The sequence below is a fragment of the Adiantum capillus-veneris genome, chromosome 8, assembly GCF_014529385.1.
Source record: "Adiantum capillus-veneris isolate H3 chromosome 8, ASM1452938v2, whole genome shotgun sequence".
Classification (NCBI taxonomy): domain Eukaryota; kingdom Viridiplantae; phylum Streptophyta; class Polypodiopsida; order Polypodiales; family Pteridaceae; genus Adiantum; species Adiantum capillus-veneris.
Window position 1 is genome coordinate 81,634,140 of NC_140938.1, and position 17,682 is coordinate 81,651,821.

General features: G+C 45.3%; 1 protein-coding gene across 2 annotated transcripts in view; it reads right to left on the bottom strand.

The window, feature by feature from the left end:
- The window catches only part of EMB2369 (tRNA synthetase class I (I, L, M and V) family protein), a 142,406-nt gene extending 125,188 nt beyond the window's left edge, over positions 1-17,218 (bottom strand). Inside the window, exons 1-4 of one of the 2 annotated variants that reach the window (XM_086518137.1) lie at positions 16,751-17,217; positions 4,526-4,670; positions 4,320-4,376; positions 3,703-3,822 (exon numbers count right to left, since the gene is read on the bottom strand). In XM_086518137.1, the coding sequence (XP_086374263.1) occupies positions 3,703-3,822; positions 4,320-4,376; positions 4,526-4,670; positions 16,751-17,181 (753 nt within the window). In that variant the 5' untranslated portion in view covers positions 17,182-17,217. Of the gene's footprint in view, positions 1-3,702; positions 3,823-4,319; positions 4,377-4,525; positions 4,671-16,750 lie in introns of both variants that reach the window. The other variant, XM_086518138.1, reaches the window with a different exon arrangement.
- Positions 17,219-17,682: the final 464 nt, after the last annotated feature.

A 17,682-nucleotide genomic window follows, 5' to 3' on the forward strand; every position in this document is an offset into this window, starting at 1 on the left:
ATCCCCACTAACGTCGTCAGTGCCCAATAGTGGGTGTAGAACTAGGTACTAACATATGCTCCCCAACACAACACACGACACACGCGCACACACATGAGCATACATCAACACAAAGTTCAACGTACTGAGTTTCTGTCATGACTCATTTGGTTTGTCTCATAGGCTGACTTCGGCCTCCAATAGACGTAAAAAGATCTTGCTTTCTCTAGTTTCTTCCCGACACTTTATCAGATTCTCCTGAGATCTAACGTTTTGGGTTTCATAGGTCATTTTGGCCTTTTGAAGACGTTTAATATAACATTTCATTTCATTTCTGTGTGTGTGTGTGTGTGTGTGCGCGTGCGCGCGCGTGCACGTGTGTGTGTGTGTGTGTGTGTGTGTGTGTGTGTGTGTGTGCACGCGCGTGCACGTGCGTGTGTGTGCGTGTGTGTGTGCGTGTGGTCCATACTCTCCCGATAACTGTCTCATATAGTGCCATAATACCCCATACAAGCTCCTGTGGGACTCCCAAGTCATGTAGTCATTGTAACAACCCGGCTCTCGAGACTCTGTCAAAGGCTTTACACAAATCCACAAAACTACAATAAATCCTTCTTACATGTGCTTTGCCCTCCTCAATGATTGCTCTAAGCATGAAGATACAATCAAGTGTAGAGAATACCTTGCTGAATCCAGCCTGTCTTGAAGCTCATACTCCCTCTCTTTGTGCCCATCTGCTCAACTCATGCTCAAGTGTAGATGCATATAACTTGGCCAATGAGTGGCCAATCATGATAGTGCGATAGTTAGTCGATAAGGTCGGATCTCTAGACTTGCATAGTGGTGAAATCATAGATGTACTCCAAGTCTTAGGAAACCCCTCACACATGGCCTTGTTGAACATGAAGGCCAACAAACCATCAATATGATCCCTAGCATGTATGAAATGCTCTAGCACTATACCATCATGATCTTGTGCCCTCCCTCTGTTCAATTTGTCAATGGCTGGCCTCACCATCTCTGGTGTGAAAAAAGTAGAAGTGGGAGGACACGGCTCCGGCGGGTCCGGCAATGTTAACTGCTCTGCTTCTGTATATAGAGAGGATGCATATTGTGTCCATGTCTCTATAGAAGTAATGATTGGAGAGGGTGAGTGCTCTCTAAAGAGTCACCAAGCCTCCATAGAGTCTTGGCTCAAGAGTATCTGATAAATATCTCTCTCAAGCTCAGCTATGAAAGCTCTCATCTTTCGCCGAAGAAGGTGGCGGAAGAGTATATGCGAGTGCCCATGTGTCATCTCTCTTTTTAGTCGGGCTCTTGTCTCTTCACACTCATTATCATACCAACTATTATGAGGCATGCTCCCGGACCGTGGTCTCCCACTTGGCTAAGAGTGGAGAAAAGTTGTGACTGCTGTTGTGGGAGCTCTGAGAAGGGTCTATGTGGATTATCCCCTGTTAGTAGATTATATAGCTCTACTATATGCACTCCATCTCTCTCTCTGCAAAAGTGGTATCTTGGATGGGTGATGTGCTACATGATGAAAGCCACCAATAGTGTAAGTAAAATCTATTGCAAAAGCTATTTGAGCATGATCTACATCCACTCCAATAGATGTGGGCGAGATTGATAAGTCCTGAATGCATGGCATAAGTGATGTGGGAGCCAAAACATAATCCATAGTGCTAGCACCATGTCTATGAGGGAAGCAAGTGAAGTTGCTTGAACCGGAGTATCTACAAAGGCCATTCAAAATAGCCAATCCATGTGTTGTGCCCATCTCAATCAAATATCTCCCATACTCTGTAAATTCCTCAGCATCCTATGAGGTCGTGGAGAGCCCCAGCTTTCTGGAGTCTAGCTCCCTCAACATCTCCTCGGAAGTGTCAAAGAAAGATACCTGATGACATGTTGTCCTAGCTTTGAAATCCCCAAGTAGGATGACATATCCATCCTTCGAGAACTCCCAAATATCCTCATCTAGTATCATGTATGGTGATTGTCCCTTAGGGGAAGCATAATGAGATGTGCTAGGAGGGAAGTAACATATGACAATGTAGAGATCCCTACCCCACTCTCCTCTTTTACATGTGGGTCGGAGTTAGAGTGCTTTTTAATCGTTGGCGTTGGTTACAACTGCCGGTGTGAGCCCACTCATATAACTTAGTGCTTTGGCTCACCCCCTGGGCACATATTTATAGGCACTTTGCTATGCTTTACAAAGAGCTTCAAAAGCTCTGCTTTTACAACTCAGACGATCGCAAAGTCAACTGCTGTTATGCTTTACAAAGAGTGTTCGGGAAAATCATGTGTTTTACAAAAGGAAACTTGGAAAAATTGAGCTACTTTTTTTTTTCTTTATTTTGAGAGATTTAGGAGCAGCATTTTCTCCCTTTTCCCTTGCCCTCAACCGGCATTTTCCATATTCAAAGCGGTACGATTGTAAGCTGAGACACATATTTCCCAAACACAGCTTCAAAAGCTCTGCTTTAACAGTTGGATGCTCATAAGCTCACAAAGTCAACTGCTGCTATAATTGGAGGCTCAAAAAACTCCCGTGTAAAAACGTGCCACGAAGGTAACTCCCTACGCTCAGCCATGTCATTAGTCCATACACCCGCCACGTCAATGTCACATCATCAGTCTGTACACCTGCCACATCGATATCTGCAGTGTACAGCCTGCGTTTTGCACCGCAAAGCACACCATATTTCACTGGCCAGCAGGCTCAGATTTGCCCAGGTCTTCCTCTTTGAGTATGTCAGGTAATGCCACATCACCAAATTGTGATATATACCATGTCCCTTGATACCGCACAAATTCACTAGAGTTTTCATACAAAACCCAATGACACGCTAGTCGATGCAAAAAAGTTGATACGAAACATTATTTTAGCCAACATTAACGGCAAAGAATTATGTAACACATTTTGGATGAACAACATTTCGCAAAATTTTGTTAAGTTTCGTATTGGTATAAAGCTCGTGTCATGAAAACATCGCATGCAGGCCATGTGCTCTCATATATGTGGGGGAGAGGCACGCCCCCTTCGAGGCATCATGTACAGTCATTTTATCCCTCTGCTTGTGCCATTTTCTCTCTTCTCTCTTCATTACGTTTTCCTCTTTTCTTCCCACCTCTCTCCTCCACTTGTGCTCTCATTGCTTCATCCCATCTGCTGCACTTTGACAGTTTCTCCATACAATATACAATCTCAGAATTCTCCTATTTTTAATGATGTGGCCATGGAGCCTTTAGCAGCTTTAAATTATCCCTACAGCAATCTTTACAGTTTTCCACGGACATGAGAGACATCTCACTTTCTAGCTGTTGGCTCTCCTCTTCAAATCATCGATGTAAGAAGTGAGTGCCTTTTTGTATTCTTATTTTTTGTCACTTCTCTTTAGCTCTGAGATTTCCCACTAGTGATACAAGCAAATAACGGTGTGTGTCTGCACTCCTTGTCCTGAATCTAGAGACTTTCTGCTGATCCTTTTGAGACACTTCACAGCTTTTATAAAACTTCTGAATCTGGTCAATTTCAGCATTTACTATACAAACCAGAGATAATATAAATATACATAAAAACTGACATGAGTAGTCCATGCACTGTTGATTAACTTTACAGGAAACATAAATGAACGAAATGCCTACCAAAACCCCCTCTCGGGTGAATGTTAAGATTTCATCTGATGAAGTTAAAAAAAGAATTTGGATACAAACCTGGTATGCTAGTCCTTTATTAAAGAGCTGAATAAAAATCCACTGTGTCCATTTGTAGTATTCTGGTTCCGTTGTTGAAATCTCTCTTTGCCAATCATAAGAAAAGCCTAAAGATTTCAACTGCACAACCCAGAAGGAAGTTATGAGACAAAGGTCTTTTAATAGCAAACAATATGCCTGTTGATTGAGATGAGCAAAGGCAGTGACAAAGATGAGATGCCCAACCATTAGATCTAACAGATAGCCCCAGCATTATTTTTGACAATCATGCCGTGTACATCACATATCAACACTCTTATCTGCTAGACGCAAGAATATTCTCAAAGTGCTTCTCTATCCGTCCCCTCCTATAGTTCACAATGATACAAACATGTGCAAATTCAATGCATGTATTGGATGTTTTTACGTTAAGGTATTCGATATGTTATAAGTAAACGTATGCGTACATAAAACTACGAGAGTCTCAGGATATATATATATATATATATATATATATATATATATATACGGTTTTATACATGTCTAGTGCGATTGAAGGCTAAGATTTTGTTAGAGATGTGTGTTCCTGCCACAACAGGAAGAATTGAATGAGACTCTTGGGTTTAAGCTTCCCAAACCTGCTTGCGAAAGCGACTGATGTTACATTTTGTTGTTATTCTTGGATGGGTCCCTGTCTAGCATGACATCAATAAGTGAATTAGGTAATTGCATTGAGTCATTCAAATTAATATTGAGCTTGCCAAGAACTAAAATCTAGAGCATATTCCATACTTTAAAAGACTTGAGTGTCTTGAAATACTGATGCAAGATGGGTCATACTCACCTCAATAGCATATTGTTCTGCAGGCAACCCAAATGCATCCCAGCCCATTGGATGCAGTACGTTAAACCCCCGCATTCGCTTATAACGTGCAACTATGTCAGTGGCTGTGTATCCTTCAGGATGTCCCACATGAAGGCCTGCTCCACTGCCAAGCACAACAATTCAGCCCAAATAGAACACAACTTACAAAAACAAGAACGTTCGTTTACGTAAACATAAATGTCATATCCTTGTACAAAACACCATAAAGGCAAAAGATATAAACAAGGACGAAACTCAAAGCCCAAAATGGCAAAGGAGAGCTTTGACTTTAGGCTGGTGTGCTTTTCGTGCAATCAGCAAGCAGCTTCATCCACCAAATGACAGAAGCTTGCATCCAAAAACAAAGTTTCCGTCATGTATACATCATGGCATGAACAACTTTCCAAAGTGCTTGAGGGGAAGAAAAGTAGATGTGAGAGCAGCAAGCTGTCACACAACATCCACAGTACTATAATAAAATGAAACATGCAACCCATCGTACGTTAGAGCTTTATGTTCACCTTCCACGTGCTTTCACTCTTGTTTCTAGGCTTTCCCAATTGCACATGGGCCCTTGGGTGTGGGTTGGCCACCCTCTCACCTTCCTAGTAGGAATTCTAGGCAAAGAAAGGGTTTGCACCAGGCATTTTTCCCCTTCACATGTTTTTCCCAGTTTTGGAGATTTTTTGTGTCGGGCATTTTTAGAGGATTTTCCCAACTCAGCACTGGCACACTACATCAGTGTGGCAGCTGGCCATGCTCCATTCACTGGGCATCTTTACTGGGCCGAGATTTTCTTTGAGAAGAGCAGCAGAGACTAGATTGACCAGAGCTTATGCGGCTTTGGGAGGATTGGAGAGGATGTGTTCGCAAGTCCAGTTCCATGAACCTAGGACAAAGTTATGGCTCTTTGATACTTTGGTTGCCTCCACTATGCTATATGGGGTGCAGGTTTGGGGACCTTCTGTAGGCCAGGATGGCTGGAGACGTATGGAGAGGCCCTTGGTATCTATGATCTCTCGGCTGATTAGAGCCAAGGCCTCCGTACCGCATGATATCATTCGAGCGGAGTTAGCTGCCCCCCCTATGGAGATTGAGGCGCTTACCAGATCGGTCTCCTTTGTACACAACCATGGGATACTACCAGAGATAGATATGCCAGGTTGGCCCTAGAGTCCTCCAGACAGTTAGCTCTACATGGGGATACATAATGCTGGTATGCACAAATGACATCATGTTTCAGACACATGGCTTCACCATGGACAGGCTGCCTCCTTTTCAGTACTCTCTACAGGAACCCTTGATGTCTCTGACACTAGTGGAGATTAATAGACTCATTCGTCAAGATCTGATCCAGCTGGACATGAGGAGGACATGGATAGAGCCGGTACAGGAGTTGGGAACAAAGATGACTTTCTATAGAGAGCATCTTCTCCACCTCACAGGGGATGGGTTTGTGATTCGACCTAGCTATATGGACACACATCTTTCTCATGGTTTGCGTTGTGCCATTGGCCAGATACGCACATCCTCACATCAGCTCGAGATTGAGACTAGTAGATTCAGAGGGATACCAACAGATAGCAGGATATGCCGCTTATGTCATCTAGAGCCAGAGACAAGAGTTACATTACATATGCCATTGCACAGTGTACTATGAGATACAAGGCCGTTTTCATTGTCTATTCAGAGAGGGTTTTGGGCCTCCATCTAGGGTGATGAGTTATGAGGATCAGAGATGTCTTGGACTGTATCTACCTAAGTTACACACATGCATAGAGATACTTTACTGAGGAGAGCTGGAGAGAGACAGTCCCAAAGACAGATTACAGGTTTCTTTACACTAGATATTGGACACCCAGAGGAGCAGCCACCATTGTAGAGCTCTGCCCGCACTCATACTACCATTACTGGCAGTCTCATAGACCGAGCATTGGACTAGGGAGACCTAGACAACCGCGATTGAGGAGAGGAGCTACACAGTATAGGCGGAGACTACAGCAGAGGATTCGAGCCATACTTTCTCGACGTCCAGAGTGCAGATGAGGATGGATCTCTACCATATATCCCCCCCCCCCCCCCCCCCACATTGTATTGGGCACCCTTTGTATTAGCAGGCACATCCATGCAGTCCCAGTTTGTAGTAGTTGTATTTTTTGTTTCAGTTCTTTTTTATTCCGAACATGGTATCATATTCACTATGTTGTAGCAGCTTGGTCTCATAGGTCATTTTGGCCTTTTGAAGACGTTAATATATCATTTCATTTCTCTCTCTATGCTCTATGGGGTTCAAATTTGGGGACCCTCTGTGAGTCAGGATGGGTGGAGAGGTATGGAGAGGCCCTTGGTATCTATGATCTCTCGGTTGATTAGAGCCAAGGCCTCCGTGCCACACGAGATAATTAGAGCGGAGTTAGCAACCCCCCCCCTATGGAGATAGAGGCGCTTACCAGACCAGTCTCCTTTATGCACAGCTTATGGGATACTACTCGAGACAGAGGTATGCACAAATGTCAACCTGATTCTAGATACATATACCTAGATGAATCCAGGATAAGCCTAGATTCACCCTTAAAGGAAAGTGCAAGGTATAGACCCATGGTAGTCACCCACAAGACAATATAACCATCAGCTCCATCATGCATAGTATTGACTAAATACCACGACATCCCCACTAACGTCGTCAGTGCCCAATAATGGGTGTAGAACTAGATACTAACATATGCTCCCAAACACAACACACAACACACACCACACGCACACGCACAAGAGCATACATCAACACAAAGTTCACCGTACTAAGTTTTTTTCATGACTTCGGAGATCAAGGGCAGACTCGGCCATAATGAAGCCTAGCACTAAAAGAAGCAGTTAATCGAAAAAATTAGCACAAAAATGAGGTAGTTGATAGGGCATACGCACCACAAAAGATAGAAAGAATTAGCACAATATCAACTGGTCGTAACTCAGACGAAAACTTCACAATGTGAAGTCTGCATGTCCGCTATACGACTAAAAAATATACCTAGATGAATCCAGGATAAGCCCATATTCACCCTTAAAGGAAAGTGCAAGGTATAGACCCATGGTAGTCACCCACAAGACAATATAACCATCAGCTCCATCATGCATAGTATTGACTAAATACGACATCCCCACTAACGTCGTCAGTGCCCAATAGTGGGTGTAGAACTAGATACTAACATATGCTCCCAAACACAACACACACCACACGCACACACACAAGAGCATACATCAACACAAAGTTCACCGTACTGAGTTTCTGTCATGACTCCGGAGATCAAGGGCAGACTCGGCCATAATGAAGCCTAGCACTATAAGAAGCATTTAATCGAAAAAATTAGCACAAAAATGAGGTAGTCGATAGGGCATACGCACCACAAAAGATAGAAAGAATTAGCACAATATCAACTGGTTCTAGATACATGCCTTCAGCATGGAAAGCTTGCCTCCCTTCCAGTACTCCCTTGATGCACCATCGTTGTCTCTTACACAGGTGGAGGTTACTAGACTCATTTGCCAGGACCTGACCCAGTTGGACACCAAGAGGACATGGATAGAGCCGACACAGGAGTTGGGCCCGAAGATGGATTTCTATAGAGAGCATCTTCTTCAACTCACAGGGGATGGGTTTGTGATTCGTCTCAACTATGTGGATACACATCTATCTCATGGGTTACGGTGTGCCATTGGTCAAATACGGATATCTTCACACCAGCTTGAGAAGAAGCAGAAGAAGAGAATTTTTAACGTCATGGGAAACTATCCCAAGAGACCTCAAAGATCTATCTGGCGAGAGTTGAACTCAAGACTTGTTAATTAAGAGGGAAATGAGACTGGTAGATTCCACTTTTGTTATATGCTGATGACATAGTGTTGATCTCCGAATCCCTAGAAGGAATGCAACGTCAATTGGATGCTTTGCATACGTTTGCCCACGAAAGTGGTTTGTCTGTCAACCTAGGCAAAACCAAGGTTATGGTGTTTAATACCACCCCACAATGGATCAAGAGGTCAGCACCGACATTCACATACGGCCAGGAGACTGTGGAGTACACAGACGCTTACACTTACCTTGGAGTGGCTTTTAGCGGACCTACATTCTCACTCAAAAGAGCAACAGAGACTAGACTTACTAGAGCCCACGCAGCATTGGGTAGATTGGAGAGGATGTGTTCGCAGGTTCAGTTTCAGGAGCCCCGAACGAAGCTCTAGCTCTTTGACACCTTGGTGGCTTCAGCATTGCTCTATGGGGCTGAGATATGGGGACCTTCACTGGATCACCACGGGAGGCCGGGTCGCTCAGACGGATGGGGGAACATGGAGAAACCTCTCGTCTCTATGATCTCACGGCTCAATAGAGCCAAGGCATCAATACCACGGGCCATTATCCGAGCACAGCTAGCGGCCCCCCCACTAGTGGTAGAGGCGCTCACCAGATCAATCTCCTTCATAAACCGCACATGGGAACTTCCCAGAGACAGATATGCTCGCATAGCACTTGAGTCCTCTCGACAGTTAGCCATACAAGGAGATACAACATGCTGGTATGGGGAGATGACATCATGGTTTCAGGCGCATGGGTTCAGCATAGACAGGCTGCCACCATTCCAGTACTCATTGGATGCACCATCTCTCATTCTTACACAGTCGGAGATCACCAAGCTCATCCGCCAAGACCTGACCCAGCTAGACACCAGGAGGACATGGATACAACCAGCACAAGAACTGGGCACGAAGATGGCTTTCTACAAAGACCACCTTCTCCAACTTACGGAAGATGGTTTTGTGATGAGACCCAGATACATGGATACCCACCTGTCTCATGGGATACGGTGTGCTATTGGCCACTTACGCACATCGTCTCACCAGCTGCGGATTGAAACTGGGAGATACAGCGGAGTACCAACAGAGGCCAGGACATGCCCCTTGTGTGACATGGAACCTGAGACAGAGCTGCATTATACATGCCGCTGCCCCGTCTACTATGAGATTCGAGGCCGCTTCCATTGCTTGTTCAGAGAGGGTTTTGGACCACTCTCAAGAGTAATGGGATACGAAGATCAAAGATGCCTGGGTTTGTTCTTGCTCGAGCTGCGCAGACACAGAGAGAGGCTGATGAATGGCGAGGCTAACCACTCTCAAAGACGGATTACAGACTTCTTCAGAGCCGACACGGGACATCCGCAAGAGCCACTCCCACAGCAAAGCTCACCCCCGTCTCACACCAGAGACACTGATTGACCGAGCGATTGAACTGGGGAAATCCAGGCGCCCACGACTGCACAGGACTACACAGCATCGACGGAGGCTACGTCAAAAGATTCAGAGCACGCTAGCCAGGCATGCACGACGCCCGGTCAGACTACTAACCATGGAGGAAATTGATGAGATTCGCCAACGACCGATGCTAGATCTTTTGTGATTCAGCTATCCAAACTAGCCGCCCTTTTTTGCTTAGTTTTCGGCTTAGCTCACATTGATGCTAGATCTTTTGTGATTCAGCTATCCAAACTAGCCGCCCTTTTTTGCTTAGTTTTCGGCTTAGCTCACATTGACCAATCTAGAATCCCATAATATATATCTTTGTTTTGTACTCTTGTTAGGTTATTTTGTTACTCTGACTTTGTATCAGATCCACCACCTTGTAACTTTCTGATCTCATAGGTCACTATGGCCTTTTGAAGACGTTAATATAACATTTCATTTCTCTCTCTCTCTCTCTCTCTCTCTCTCTCTCTCTCTCTCTCTCTCTCTCTCTCTCTCTCTCTCTCTCTCTCTCTCATAAAAGTGGGGCTTTGACCCTTTGCATTACATAAAATCGACCAAAGGTCCATACACAAGAAATATGGGAAAAACCCTGAAAGATATACAATGAGATCATCGGAAAAAATTCCAATCAAACCACAAGATACATCTAGGGATAAAGACTCTAATCAGGCGGTGAAATGTAGCTATCTCGATTGTGATCAAATCTACACAGATTTGCACAAAGCTTTGTCCAACCCCTGTCCTAGTCGTAAACGATGGAGACTAATCACTGCGCGTATCAACCCCTAAGTGTTGTAGCTAACTTAGCGTTAAGTATCAGGCAATGTAGCCAAAGCCACGAAGTCCGTTGTGTATCTGATTGATATAAAGCATACGCTGTAAAAACCCATTGTAGCAACTCACAAAAGCGAAAGGACTATGAAACCCCTAGGCCGTGCCTCCAAAATCATTTGCATCCACTCTAGCATTTCCTAATGATGTACCCCGAAAAAGGATGCAGATCTACAAGAAATGTTTCATGAGTTTCATCGTTTCGGGGCGTTTTGTTTCATTTCGTTTCGAAAATGCCAAAATAAAACATAATACAAGACACATATATTTCTAGAGGATATAAGAAACCTACTATTTAGGAGTCAAGTAGGTGGATACATCCTATATACATGGTCTTATGAGTGGTAAAATATGTTGCACATTATACACTATATGGCTAGTTTTGAATTTTGCAAATTGGACCCTTCTTTTCTTGGACTTGAGAAACACGTTTCGTCCCACTGTTTCGAGTCTGTTTCGAAATGTTTCGTGTTCCCTTTCGTTTCAAAGGGACCAAACGCATTTTCATGTGACTATGGATCTAAACACAACCATATTGTGGCTAGGTGTAGCGGGAAAAGTGTGTCGTGCTCTCTCTACAGTGGGTGCTCCTCAGTGCAGTATGCAAGAAACCTCACTCCAACAGAAAGAAAACATCACACTAAAATGGAACGACGACTCAAAGCACAACAAACTCGGAACTCAATGGAACTCGATAAACTCCAAGAACCATACAGACTCTAGCTTGGCAGCACACTCAGCTCCAAGCCCAGACTCAAGGGTACAATGGGGGTGTCCAGGCTCCCAATGTGCAGGGACGGTGTAGACGTGCTGTGCAGACGTGCTGTGCATGAACTCAAGACTCGAGACTCACGACGCTCGACAACACAAAGTAGATGATGATGATGATCCCCTATCCCTCAACTGGAACCAACCACACATATGTCTCTCCTCAAGAGCCACCAATGGCTAGCACTATATCCCAATCCAACTAAGCCTATCTCCAAACTACGGTGGTGGTGATCTGGCTACGGTGTCCACTAGACCACCATCCATATCACTTGCCACATGTCACTGCCCAGGTAAGAGTGTCTAGTGTGAACTCCAACCCAACTATAACTAATTGTCTGTCCTATGCCAGTGACACTGTAGCCTTGCTATAGGTTGCCCGCCACAAGACCACTCAGAGAGAACACTGAAACTAGCCGGAAAAATGCAGTCAACCCGACTGAAGAAGTTGTGTGGAGAAGAATTGATCAAATCGATGGATTTGCAGAAAATGGTAAAGAATTACGGCAACCGGTCACAGTGAGGGAGTCTAAACAGAAAGTGGAAACTGAAGAGGTACGACAACCTTGCCTCAGGGCAACCTTGCCTCAGGGCAACCTTGCCACAATGAGATAGGCTATATAGAAAGCATAACTGAAAAAGGCCCAAGCCTAAACAAAATCCTAGAAAGTCACAAAGCTATTGTAAATGCAACCAAAAGGGCGAGCAGTTGGTACCAAGAATAGTCTTCACACACAGTAGATAGGTGCTTGGGGCATAGTAACAGGGAATGGCCGTTTTCAGGTCTCCGTTCCCCGTTCCCATTTCAAGTTCCCGTTCCGAATCCCCGTTCCGTGTTTCAAACGTGAGTACTCATAACAAGGAATGGCATTTTGTTTCGCGTTCCCGTTTCGGTTTCCCGTTCCTGGTAACTATGGCTTGGGGGGCGGGGGGGGGGGGGGGGGGGTAGGGGCAAGAGTGGGTGAGGGGGTGGGTAGGGGCTAGGGGGAGTTGTGGGGTGAGAGGGGGAGGGAGGGTGGTGAGGGGCTAGGGGAGGGATGGGTAGGGACGAGGAGGGTGGGGAAGGGCGAGGGGTGGTGAGGGACGAGAGGGGGAGGGTAGGGGCGAGGAGAGGGGAGGTGGGTAGGGGCGAGCGAGAGGTGGTGAGGGACGAGAGGGGAGGGTAGGGGCGAGGAAAGAGGGAGGGGGTGGGTAGGGGCGAGAGGGGGAAGGAGGGTGGTGGGGGGCAAGGGGAGGGATGGGTAGGGGCGAGGGGGGATGGTGAGGGGCGGGGTGGGTAGGGGCGCGAGGGGGAGGTGGTGAGGGTGGTGAGGAGCGAGGAGGGGTGGCGAGGGACAAGAGGGGGTGGGTAGGGGCGAGGAGAGAGGGTGGTGAGGGCGAGAGGGAGGGTAGGGACAAGGTAGGTGAGGGGGAATGGGGTGAGTGTGTGAGGGGGTGGATAGGTAGATTTTTTTGTTTTCCACTTGCCGTGGACTTAGATCTTCCATCGGGTTTCCAAATTGTGAAACGGCACACTACAGACAAAACTCTAATGCTAACCTGGACATCTGGTAGTTCACAAGGTACTGCACTGAATTACAGAGAGCATTTGGTGGAGGAAGCTTAAGCTCACCTGTTCCAAGGTTTGAAAGAAACATATCATCTGTGGAATACCAATTCAAGACGGGAGGATCATATAGTTGTACACTCATTGGTCTTCCCAAACATTTACAAACCAATCTCTTTCAAAATCATGAGTACTTGACTCTTCTGAAACTTCGATAAAGGCTAATCTTATCTTCTGTGACATAGACCACAGCAAATAAGACTGTCTTCTTTGCATCTTGTCCAGCAGCGCCTAGTGTGCATCAGAGTCCCCGAAGTTTTACTTTATTGGGTCTGGAGATGGCAGTGCTGGAGATTTCGCTATAGGTGAAGAGGCTATGGGTGAAGAGGTTGTCGCGCCTACAAACAGAGAGACATCATGAGCTGGTTTCTTATCAATATTGAAATCAGCATCTTCTTGTTGTAACCCTGCTTGAGGATGCTCGGTGAAGGGTATGTCACCCGACACGAGGATATTTTTGGCTTAGTCGAATAGTCAAACACAATGAAGCTGAGGTTGAGGTGTGGGTGAATTCCTATAAAGTAGATTTCGTTCCCCTTCTATGATTCTTTATCGGCTCACCAAGTCCAAAGGTATCCACCAAGGGCAACCTTCACACTTCTTCCTGGCTCAGATGGCTCACTAGGCTCAGGTACTGTAGAAACTTTGGAAGAGGGTGTATTATCAGGCAAAGATTGAATAGAGACCCCATAACAAGGCATATACTTGGTAGCTTCCAACCACCCCAGCAGATCTTCTTTTGACCCGACAAGTGAGTTAAGTTGTCCACTATCACTCCTAAGAATCGCCGCCCCAAGATGGACACGGTGAGACGAGGGCTTCTATAATGCAAGGGTCACTTTGAAAACTTGCATCTAGCAGCAGCATGTCATAGAGAGACACTTGTTGGAAGGTGTTCTTCAAGATTGTATTTGCTGTAAGCTTTTCTTTTTCTACTAGTGGTTTCTCTAGTACCTTGATCTGCTGTAGGTTGGCTACTGCTTCCAAGAAAGCTTCATCGATAACAGAGAGCAGAGATAAGGAGCCTTGCTTGGCACTAGGGGATGGCTTGTCGACAATTGGAAGCAGGGTATCCATTGGTGGGATCGTGGGTGGAAGAGGGGAATTGGTTGGAAGGCTGAGACCCAAGGATGCCCTCTTCGCTCCAGTGAGTACACCAGGGGGCTCCTGTACCTACTTGAACTTGTCATTAGGGTTCACCACTTATGAGTAGAAGGTGATGGTTGAGAGATGATGCTAACTGCTATCAAATTGATTTTGGGGAAGGTGAATTCGGGCTGGCTCGAAGACGTAGATGCACGTTGCTTTGGGCAGTCTTTACTATTGTGATCCTGAGCCTCAAGGCAATGTTGGCAAGCAGGACACCCTTCTCGACGAAACATTTGCTTTGGTAATGTCCATATTCCCCACATCTATAGCACAAAATGGGTTGATTGGATGGGCGAGTCGGAGGATGGAGATGGAAGTTGAAGTGTAGAAGCTCTGAGGGGCTGAGGGAGCATTGGCATGATAAAAACTCTTGAGATGGAAGAGTGCTCTGCATACCTTGCATAGGAGGGGTTGTCAACAAAGGTGGCATGTGGTTTGGATGGCCATAGGGGGAAACCATGTTGGATGTAGGTGCTAACCCCTGTTGGAGAGTAGGACCAAGACTTTGTTGTATTTTCTGCAATCCCGTTAGATTTCACAAAAGTGGCAATACGAGCTCGGTTTCTATGCAATACGCAAAACCCTTCTCTTCAGCACTCAGGAAGATACACGCTTCTCGTCACCATTATTGCTCGAAGGGGGCATTCACGTGGAGGGTGCCCTCAAGAGCGGCATGGGCTACACCAGACCATAGCCTTAGTCTCCTGCTGAGACCTGAGCTCTTCTAGCTCGCGCTTGATCTGGTCCAAAGCCTCGTGATGTGGAGGCTTCTCCTGTCGAAGAGAGAAGGATCTCTCCTCCTGAAGAGCTCATTGTAACTTTTAGTGCTTCTAGTTCCCTGTGTAAAGAAGTCAAGGGGCAAGACGCACTTTCCCAGAGTACAGAGACATTCTCTACCTGAGAAGAGTCCTTCAACAGCTTCCTTGCCCCCTCTATCCTGGTAGCAACCGCAACAATCTCCTCTAGAGTGGCTTCAAGTCAGAGAATCTCTCGGAGTTTTTGCTGATATTCTTAGGTAAATTCTTCTCCACCCACTTCTTAACCATAAATTAGCCTGGGTGTTGAGGAAGCTTGGCGACCAGAGACTTTGTTTTGGTCATGAGTTCTGCAAAAGTCTCATTTGGTTGGAGTATCAAGTTGGCCAACTCATCCAGAACTTGAGTGAACCTACTACTTGAATAGGCTGTCGATGAACATCCAAACGTTGATCAAGTGGTGGCTGACTCTAAGGCTCCAAATGCAAAACTGTAACTAAAAAGCAGGATATGCTGCGCTCCCGAAACTAGTGTCGCAACTGGTGCAAACTGTGTAGAGCATGGTGTGCCCTCAAGGGTCCACCGCACAATACAAACAACGTGCTCCAAGAAGAAGACTAGCTCCCCATCAGTCTACTCATAAGACTACTACCACTCATCGAGATCCAAACTAACTTTGCCAAGGAGCCTCCATCCCAAATTCATAATCTCCAAAGAGTTGCCTCCTTTGTGGGGGAAAATCGGATCAACACAAGAGCACTCGCTGATTGAACCCACTACTTGAATAGGCTGCCAGTGAACATCCCAACATTAATCAAGTGCTACCACGCCCTAAAAGACTGCCATCGATGATGTACACGATGACCAATCTAAGCAATGTCAAAAACAAGAGTCCCAAGCAACAATCGGCATCAACCGGTCAGTAGGGGCAAAGAAAGCTTACCACCCCTCGTGAAAAGGCAAGGTAATCTTTCCACCAATCATGGCATGCAACTCAGCAGGAATAGCAATCATAGTTACCCGGAACGGGAAATCGGAACGAGGAACGGCAACATGCATGAAATGCCATTCCCTGTTTCGGATACTCATGTTTGAAACACGGAACGGGGAGCCGGAACGGGAAATTGGGATGGGAACGGGGAACGGGGACTTGAAAATGGCCATTCCTTGTAACCATGATAGCAATATCAATCTCTATCATATATGTAGCAACCCCGTGTTGGATCCCATGCGTACTATCAATGAAATCCGCAGATAGCAATGAGGCCTCGTGCTAACTATGTAGAGATGCTACGGGACCACTATCCCAACTAAGCCAATAAATCAAGGTGGTACCAAATGTACAATACGTGGCGTATATGTACGTACTGTACGTTGTTCCATACAAGATAATCTTTTATACACGTAAAAATATGTACTCTTGTAAAAAAAACTCAATTTACCAAACTTCCTAGGACATTTCTGATAAAAAACAAGAGAGGGCAACAACTTTTAGAGACATTTAAAGACATGTTTTACAAGACAACCACATACTGTGTAACTATTGCAAGAGACTTCAAAGTTTAGATGACATTGATGATTGAACTGGTTGGGCCGCCCAAAAGTCAGCAAAAATGCATCAAAAACCCTCAACCACGCTTATCTTCCACGCTTATCAAATGAGTTAACCCCCTTGCTGATGAACTCTTCCACGCAGTACTGTATGGATTGGCTCGTCACATCACATAAAATTTTGACTGTGGAGCTAGCTTCAGTGACAATGTGCAGTGTCTGCCAGCACGTGATTCCAGTCACGAGGCGTACCTGGGGTAAGGGAACATGTCAAGGACATAGAATTTGGGCTTAGAAGTGTCAATAACATCCTGTGTTCGAAAAGTGTGGTTGGCCTCCCAGAAATGCTGCCATTTGGGCTCGATTTCATGAAAAGGGTAGGCGCGTGGAGGCTGCCGGGGTGATTGGGCACCCTCCTGCTCGAGCTGGACTCCTGTAGTAGCAACAGAGGACGAAGAGGAAGCACATAGGTATCGAACCCCTTGCTCTGCTGCAGATTTTCGCAAATGCCGCCTCTTTTGTGTAGTGACCGTAGCTGGTAAAGCGACAAATCTTGCTCTCGTGCACAGCGAGTGCAGCTGTCCATGCTTCCCTTTGAGAGCGTTGAAGAAGCATGAGCATAAGCTCGAGGAGGAGGGGCTCCAGATATTGGCTTCCAGGTGCCTGGCCGGGATAGTGACCATGGCTTCCCTGCGCGCAATTCTGATAAGCCTACAAAAACCACTCTTGCCACGTTAATAAACAAATTATGCATTAAGGACGATCAAATTTTTGAATTTATTATTATATTTAAATTTAAAATTAGAAACAAATTTTTGACCATATAACATAAAGAAACTGAGAAAAAAAATTTATGTCAATTTGAATAATGTGCTTCATAAAGAATTTTAAGTAGAAAATTTCACCAAAAGTTTAGGTTGTTTTCTATAGCTTCTAAATTTAATTAACACTAGATTTGTAATAGAACACTTTTATGTCCTCTTACCCATGCAATTTCCTAGAATTATTACAAGAGATGCCAATGAGATCTTAGAGTGTTTAATATCCACAAAGATAGCTTATGACCTGGGAAAAAACTTGGAATTTTTTTGAATTATGAATTCTCGCTTTTAGATTTGTCTTTCATAAGCTTTTCTCCAACCTAAACTGTGTCAGAAAACGTGTTGTTTTTTGCACATATTGCA